At 43.0% G+C, this 8,885-nt stretch overlaps 1 protein-coding gene across 1 annotated transcript; it reads left to right on the top strand.

The window, feature by feature from the left end:
• Window positions 1-4,668: 4,668 nt before the first annotated feature.
• On the top strand, window positions 4,669-6,073 carry LOC100829595 (peptide deformylase 1A, chloroplastic). Its single transcript, XM_003569150.4, has 4 exons — window positions 4,669-5,103; window positions 5,226-5,315; window positions 5,429-5,496; window positions 5,619-6,073. Exons 1-4 carry the CDS (start codon window positions 4,726-4,728, stop codon window positions 5,857-5,859), a joined length of 777 nt encoding a protein of 258 aa, XP_003569198.1. The 5' UTR covers window positions 4,669-4,725; the 3' UTR covers window positions 5,860-6,073.
• The last annotated feature ends 2,812 nt before the right edge of the window (window positions 6,074-8,885 follow it).

The following is an 8,885-nucleotide window of genomic DNA, read 5'->3' as shown; positions in this document are numbered from 1 at the left end:
AGACCGGGCGCTCGGGCTCCGCCTCCTAGGACCGCAGGACGCGGGACTCGTGCTCCTTGGGCAAGATCGCGTTGCTCGGCTGCACGCTTTTCGATCTGGTTCTCCCCACGGCCGGTCAGAGCCAGGCGCCTCCGGTGGCGCCCACGAGCCCATTACTATGCTGAATCAGGCCGGCGAGGCCCCCAATCGCGCCCCCGACGTCGCTGCCATCGGCTCCCTCCGCCGTCGATTTGACCGGTGTGGCCGTCTACGAGCTCGGTGTGTGGCGCCCACAGCTCCGCTTTCGACCACCTGGTGGCCATCGCGTGGCGGGCACAGCAGGTGACGGGCATGGGGAGAAGAAGGCATGAGACCACAGAAGGAGGAAGAAAGAAGGCGATTTGTGCTGGCAGGTTTTATTGTTTGGCTGTAGCTCTTGCGATTGTTTTAATCTTCTCGGTTGTTCACCATACTGCATATATTCTGGTAGGTTCGCAGTACATCATACCAAGGCTTGAGTTGTTCAAATAAATTGACGTAGACCGATCTAATGAAGTATGAAGTGCTATATTTGGAGTAGGTTATCAGTGAATAGCAATGGCTATTGCCTTAAAAATCTCATTTACTGGAGTAAACTAAGCTTGTATCATTTCATGGGTTAGAAATCCAACGAGTGTAACTCTCATGTCATGTTTCAAGAAAAAGTAATTTAAGGACTGATGATTTAATTCTTTTGCTGATCTATTATCTTGTGGAGATATGATAACCAAACGTTGAGTTCTTTTTAGAGTTCTTTTTATAATATGCTTTCGTAGTGTTCTTCCTCGGCGCTGGACCATAACCCATAGGAAGAATATGCGTTACATTTTGTTTCTTTCTACAATCTTTATATGAGTTGAAACATTTGGCTACAGTTTCATTTATTTGGATGGATGGATGAATGAAGATTGCACTAATGCATGCGTGTCGTCATGGACACTGGGAGGTAGTTCAGATGCAATGTATGTCATTTGTAGTACAGTGTTTCACGTGTGTTCTATTTCTCCCCTGAGATAAGAAAGGTGACGGACTGACTATGTGTTTGGGTTGTTTTGAGTGATTAGCAAATTAGAATGAATATGCAATAAATCTACAGAAGTGGCATCTGGATGGCCTCTCCTAAGTAAGAAATTTTTAGTGCACTCTACTCTGTATCAGCGGCGGAGCTACGAAAAAATTCATGGGCGGGCCAGGCTAAATGGTAACACAAAAATTTTGTTCTCAATCATACTGGAAGCGGTGTTGATGCTCTTATTCACCTCAAAGATCATAGTTTTAAAGATGGGGTTGCATAGGACCTAACGACAAATATGCTCACTTTACAATATCTCTTTGCTTCGGTAGATATTGCCACAATTTTCTTTGGACTTTGCCTCAAATGCCCATCTTTCCTTACCTTAAACAAAATAGCTCACTTTTTCTTTGGAACTTCGACAAAATATAGCATTTTCTGGAAAAATAATTAAGCTACGTTTTCTTTCTGTGCTGATCATGTGCTGAACTGCTGACCGATTTCGCATGTTTCATCGGATCGTTTCTCCTCCTCGAACCAGAGGCGAACCGAGACAGAGAGAGATCAAGAGGGATGGGAGAAACCGGCACTGCCGTTATGCCAGATGAGGCCGCCGCCACCGCCCTCTAAGGAATCATGAATTTAGACTAATCATCACGAAATACCTTAAACTAATTAATCATAAATCCACAACCTACCTCCTTCCTGATTGTTTTTGCCAATCTGAAAACAGACATCACGTAAGACAAGGCAAACATGCAGCAGCAGCAGCCGCCTACAGTTAACGCTCCATGAAGGAGGTAGAACCATGCGCAGTGCTACAACAGCAGCAAAGTCATTAGTAGTAGTAATTTGTTTTTTGCAAAAATCCTGGACGGGCCATGGCCCAGGGGTGCCCTAACGTAGCTCCGCCGGTGCTCCGTATGTTGTTTGACAAACCCAAAATGTGTTGGCCGGGGAGCTTTCTAGCAGGTATTTAACATTTTCTCCACTTAATTTACCAACAAGGCAGTGCACTTCGTATGATACATGATCGGGTTGCCTCTTCTACCTACTTTGGAGATCTAATAATTAGGCAAATTGTTTTGAAGAAACTGTCGGTATTTTTTTTGTACATGTTATATTTAGGGATCAAACTGGTTGTTCAGACAAGATGATCTAGACATTGGAAACATCTTGACTTTACTTTGTACGTAGAAATGCAATCATTATGACATAATAATAACTAGCAAGAAGTTTTCATGATCACTTTGTTAATGTAGGACGTCTATGTTTAAGAGACCGTGGCAACGCACGGGCACTGGATTATGATATTTTATAGCTTCACCTTGGTAATCTACTTTCATGTGAAATTTTAGTAGCATTGATGTTTTAGATGTTTTTCTATTGAGTGCTGGGCAAAGCATTGTCTACTCATTTACAAAATCAATTGAAATCCAATAACTCCCCCCCCCCCTCCCTTAAAAAAGGAAATCCAATAAAAATCGGTATGACAAATTCAATCGTTTTACTATGGGAGAACAGAAACTAAGACACTTCGATGATTGTGAGGAAGCTTACAAACCATTAAACACTCGATCCATTACCCACACAATAAAACTAGCACATACACCACAACAACACCCACTTCAAAGGGAATCACCTCCAATTTCAACCATCATAATATGATGACAAATACCTTTGTCACCGCGATCCTTATATTCATTGCTTGCGCATAAGCCGCGTTGCTGCACTTGTTGGCCTTTACACACTAGGCTTGGAGTGTCACTCTAGATGGTCATCCCAACTATTCTCAAAAGAAAAAAGATGGTCATCCCAACATTGGGCCAATGCGTGCCATAGCTAGAGGAAACCCTTGGCCTATGCTTTGATACTTTTAAAACAATTATATCAATATTATACGACATGAACCTTATCATTTTATTTGTACCAGTATCACTATACTTTGATGCAATTTTCTAAACTAAATACTAGTACATGGGACATGTGAAAGGTGAAATGATTTACTCGTTTTCGAGGTTCTTTGTATAAATGTAGGTACAAATTTATGGCAAGCATCACTAATGGACCAATGGTCCATCCCATCGTGACAGGTTTTTTGAGGGCTCACACAGTCATCTCGCGTGGCAACCGAAAATGAGTGCAACGTGAGAAAAGTCTTATTGGTAAGACATGCCGCGGTGTAGTTTGCACGCGTGTGTTCAATCTTCTGATTGTGTATTGGTGTATCATACCTTCCACATATCGCATGTATGCGCTCAATGTTAAACCACGTGCCTTGTCCATGAGATAAAGATCTACGCATTATTTTATCTTATTTATCTTTATTGTCTTTTAATTTTTAGTTAGTTGTATGACACTAACACACCTTCACCCCCATTCCCATACCCGCACCATCATTTTGTCTCTGGAATTTTTGGCATATTCCTGCCTTCTCCATTCAATCTCATGATAAGTTTGAAAGTCAAACAAGTATTTGTTAAAATATCTCGCTAATGTGTTGAACAAACCCATTTCATTATCTTTTTCAGTCCTTTTCCATCTTCCACTTTGTGACCATTTCACAAAGAATTGCTAGTATGCATATATCACTTACATCCACAACATCTTCCTTTGGAAATAATCATGACATGACGACTTATCACACGGGATACTTCAAGGAGAAGAGAAAGATGTAGATGGATAGAATAGGTGGAAAGACCGGAAACTGTTTGGGACAGCTCCAGTTTCAGGAATTTGGTTGAGCTGGTCATTCATAACTCCACTTTTTCTTGGAGCTGGAGCTGAGGCTACTTCGAAAATGTTTTAGACTCTTATCTTTGTTGTATTCCTGAACTAATGACAACTTAAGTTTCACGAAAAATGAAGCTACGAATGATCAGCTCCACCAAATTCATAGAGCTGAAACTGTTATAAGGGTTCGTTTGGTTTGCTTTGCTTCTGCGCAAAAAAGCAAGCTAACCAAATGGGCATTTCTCACGGTAAAAAGCAAGGAAGTCGATTGCTTTTCATAGTACAATCCTCAAAGTAAATGCAGAAGCACTTTCGGTTGCTTTTGTCTTGTCAAATTAGAGTTATTTACCCACGCTGCCATCCATAAGTGAAAACGGTTTGATTCTTTTTCCATGTCCCGGTTGAAACATAACACTTTCTGCTTTTCCACATCAGAAAATGCAAAACAACTTTTCCTCAACAACAAAAGCAAAGTAGTTTTTTTTCCAAGAGTAAAGCAAAACCAAACGTAAATACACCTGGTGTTGTTATATCGGTGTTGGAATAAATCGTGCGGAAAATGAGTGAGATATCTTGTGTTTAATACTTCGATGATTTTGTTCTCATTTATCTTCAAAATGTTACGGAGTACTCTCTCAGTTTCATAGTTATTGTCAAAATATTACATGTATCTAAACCCTTTTTACGAGTAGATATTTTCATATTTGATAAATTTAAGACAAGAATTATGAAAGGAGTAACTTTTTATACAGCAGCAGTGATGGCATGTTTTAACTTTGAAGACGTGTGGACCTGTACTTTTACGTGGTCTATATGTGAGCCCGGATGCTTGTAACTGAAAAAAAACAATCGTACACCTGAGGTCGTGAGCCTCTTTCTCCAAAAAACTAAATCAAAATGCCACGTAAGCTAACCAGCCACCCAATCCACAGCATCGAGCCGAAGACGACGAGGCCGAGAAGATGGTATCGCACATCCGGCCGCTCTCCTTAACCGCCGCGGCGGCGCCCCTCTGCGCTCCCCCCGCTCCGTTTCCTACTGGCAGATCAGTGGGCGGTAGGCGCTGGAGGAGCGTGAGGGCCAGCGCGGGCGGCGGGGGCTGGCTGTCGGGCCTGCTAGGCGGCAAGGGCGGCGGCGGCGGCGGTGCGCCCACGGCGATGACGGTGACGCCAGGGACCGTGAAGGCCGGCGACCCCGTGCTGCACGAGCCTGCGCAGTATGTGGCCCCGGAAGACGTGCCCTCCGAGAAGGTCCAGAGCGTCATCGACCAGATGATCGCCGTAATGCGCAAGGCCCCTGGCGTGGGCCTGGCCGCCCCTCAGATTGGCGTCCCCTTGAAGGTCTGCCTATTCATTCTTGCACTTGTAGTGTTACGTTACTCTTCTGTTAAATTCACTTGCTTATGTTCAATCGTAGAACACAATGGCCACATTGCTGAAAATGTTAAATTCACCGATGGCAGATTATTGTTTTGGAGGACACCCAAGAATACATTAGCTATGCTCCCAAGAAGGACATTGATGCGCAGGATCGCCGCCCCTTCGATCTTCTTGTCTGTACACCTTGCTGCATGGAACTGCGCTCATAAGTCATAATGCGTTACCGTTAGGCCTTAGCAAGCATCTTCTCATGCTCTTTTCTTTTCGCATTCCCCTTCCGAGCCAGGTTATTATCAATCCCAAACTTAAGAAGACGAGTAAAAGAACCGCCCTTTTCTATGAGGGATGCTTGAGGTACGTTGCAGGATTTTCCTTTCTAAAAGATTATTATTAGTAGTAGCTCATCTTTGAACATAATGACGGTATGTGTTCTACTTGCCACATATGTCCTCATTCTTTATTTATGTGGATTTCAGTGTTGATGGATATAGGGCGGTCGTTGAGCGACATTTGGATGTCGAGGTTTCGGGCTTGGACCGCAATGGGTGTCCTGTTAAGGTGGAAGCTTCAGGATGGCAGGCACGTATCCTGCAGCATGAGTGTGATCACCTTGAAGGCACATTGTATGTTGACAAGATGGTCCCGAGGACATTCAGGGTAGTCGATAACTTGGATCTGCCACTCGCCACCGGATGCCCTCCTCTAGGTGCACGATAATGAAAATGACATCCCAATTCTTTCTATTCAAGTAGAGGTAACTTCCATAGTGTTTGCAATTTTTTATTCCAGTACAGTATCACGTTTGTGCTTCTACCGTCTTGTATGTCCAGTTGTCAGCCAATGGTAACATTCCATCTTAGATGTAAGATGATCATTATGATTTGTACTATGCCATTTTGGAACAAGGAATTGCCATTTTGTCTTTGTTCTAGGTTTTCTCTTTCCAAATTTGGTCCATCCATGATGCATCACCAGAATTCACGAACTGTACACCTGGAACTATGACACCCTTCGTCATATTTCTACTATTCTTGAACTCATGTCGTGCAACTTGAATATGTATCTATTTTTGGGGTAAAAGTCAAATATGAGAAATGCTAGTTAGTTTTCATGAATCTCAAAGCTCCTCCTGGTAGTTAATCCTAAAGGCACAATGGCACATTGGTTTCTTTACATGTCAACAAGAGCCATATGGATCCAAAACCCAGTATAGGCCGGAAAACTTCACCCCGCGAAAATTATGTTCTTTCAACTCTTTTATGCCATTCTCTGCGACCCATATGCGTGAAACCCACTGCCTCTGTCACCGCAGCCGCTGGAACACTAACATCCACCTCCAGGCCCATAACTCTCTACCCTGTGGTCACTCCCAAGTCCATACCCCTCTCTGTTCCTCCTCTCCCAAGACCTCTAGGCCCCTAGGTGTACGGATGTCACACCATGAATGAACAGGTGATATATTTTTAACAAACAAAGGTGATAGTTAATAGTAATAATAACACTACTATGACTGTCTAAGCGACTCGTGCATGGAGTACTCCCTCCGATTCATAATAAGTGTCTCAGATGCTGTACTAACTTTAGTACAAAATTGAACTAAATCTGAGACACTTATTATGGATCGGAGGGAGTATTTATCTAGTGCAAAAGATGCCACACCAATGACGAAGATAAAATCTTCCACTGGAGCTACTTCTGTTGTGCTACTCGTCTTGTTAGAGGTTTAGAGGTGTTTTTAATGAACAATAAATCTGGTGGCATTTAGGGTAGATAATAGCTTGTCATTAATGACTATTGTTTCACTTCTAGTTTGATTTTCATCTTTGTAAGTTCTGGTTCTATCTAGGGTCTTTGAGAGGGTACCTTTTTGAGGGAACCTAAAGGACAATTTGAATGTTATCTGGCTTTGTAACTGTGCAGCACCTGCCTATTTTGTTTAGAGAATATATCCAGCACCTTCTATATGTCTTATGAGCAACTCATTGTGGTCTCAAGCTGATAGGGAAAACGTCCATTTCTTAATATGAAGAGGAATAACAATTTGAAAGAGACTCATGTTCCCGGCAGCAGTCAAGATATCTTTCTCGATATTAAGGAAGGAAATCAGCTTCTGCGAGTTCTGTGATATAATCCAGACGACTTTGCAAAGAGAAGACAAGTGTTTCATGTGTAACAAAATGTATTTAAAAAATAACGGTTTCAGTAAAGAAGACCAGTTACAAAGCCAGATAACATGTGTTGTGTTTGCCCACAGAAATTGACATCTAAATTGAGCAACATCAAGAGGAAGAGCACAAATTCAAAAAAGTTGTCCCACTCAACTCAGCATTAGGCTTGACTAGGGTCGTGCATAATTTTTTTTATGACCATAAGCACACTTGGACAGCTTAGGAGAAACTCCATTTTTAGGAAAATGAGAGATTATAAAAATATGAATAATATTAATAAAATCCATGGGCTGGAGATGTTATAGTAAGTGTTACTCCCTCCTTTTCAGTTTATAAGGCCTATCTCAGAAATCTCAATTTTTTAGTTTGTGAGCTCATTTGCCTTGGGAACAAGCAAACTTTGGTTCCCAATGTGAAACCAACCAATGGTTGTATGCATACATGATAAAAACACATCTTTAGGAATCATGAAACTAGGCAGGACAATGCTACCGATTTCTTTTGTATGTATCAGCTGATGCTGAAGGGATCTGAAAAATCTGTTTTGTTGTGGCACATAACCGCTGAACAGCTAGCCTAAATTGGACAAATTTGGGGTACTAAGGCCTTGACTTATCTTGTGAGTAAATAAAAGATGCGGTTTTCTCACTACCATCAGTCAAAGCCCCTGGTCCGGATGGGTTCCTTGGGGCCTTTTTCAAGCACTGCTGGGATACCATTAAAGGGCACGTCACGGCCTCCATTTTTCACCTGTCCGACCTGAAAGGCGACTTCGCAAATCTTTTCAACTCAGCCCACATCATCCTGCTCCCTAAGACTGCTGCCACGCAAACAGTTGGGGACTATCGCCCCTTCACCTCATTCACATTTTTGCAGCATCTCCAAGATCTTCTCCAAACTGATGGCAAACAGGCTGGCCCCTCTGCTGGGAACCACCATATAAAAAAACCAGAGTGCTTTCATAAACAAGAGATGCATCCAGGACAATTTCTTGCAGGTTCAGAACCTGATCAAAGAGCTGCACTGAAGCAAAACCCAGCTTGTTCCTCAAACTTGACATTTCAAAGGCGTTACTCTGTGAATTGGCCGCACCTCCTCGAGGTCTGCAGAATCTGGGATTTGGCTAAAGATGGGAGGGACTGAGTCTCCCTCTCCGTATTCACTTTGTCTTCCCGCGTGCTCCTCAACGGATCCCTGGTACTCCATTCTGGCATGTCCGGGGCCTCCAGCAGGGAGACCCCCTATCACTCGTGCTATTCATCGTTGTGATCGACCCTCTCTATCCTTATGGAAATCTTGCTATATGTTGATGATGCCGGAATCTTCCCTCGGGAGAATATACAGCCTCCTGCCTATGTGACTCAATTCTTTGGGGGAGCAAAGAGCCTTCAAGCCCAGGAAGACCTGGAAGGTGGAAGCAGAGCCCAAATACAAGCTCTTCTCCAGGCATGTACTCCAAGGGAAATTCCTGACCATGGAAAATCTGGCAATCCAAGGATGGATACACAACCTGTTGTGCCACCTATGCCTTACTACCAACGAGACGGTCTCTCACCTCTGCTAGGACTGCTCCTT

Source organism: Brachypodium distachyon, chromosome 2 (genome assembly GCF_000005505.3).
Source record: "Brachypodium distachyon strain Bd21 chromosome 2, Brachypodium_distachyon_v3.0, whole genome shotgun sequence".
In the NCBI taxonomy this organism is placed as follows: domain Eukaryota; kingdom Viridiplantae; phylum Streptophyta; class Magnoliopsida; order Poales; family Poaceae; genus Brachypodium; species Brachypodium distachyon.
The sequence above is the reverse complement of the archived record's forward strand: the minus strand, read 5'-3'. Positions and strand labels throughout refer to the sequence as shown.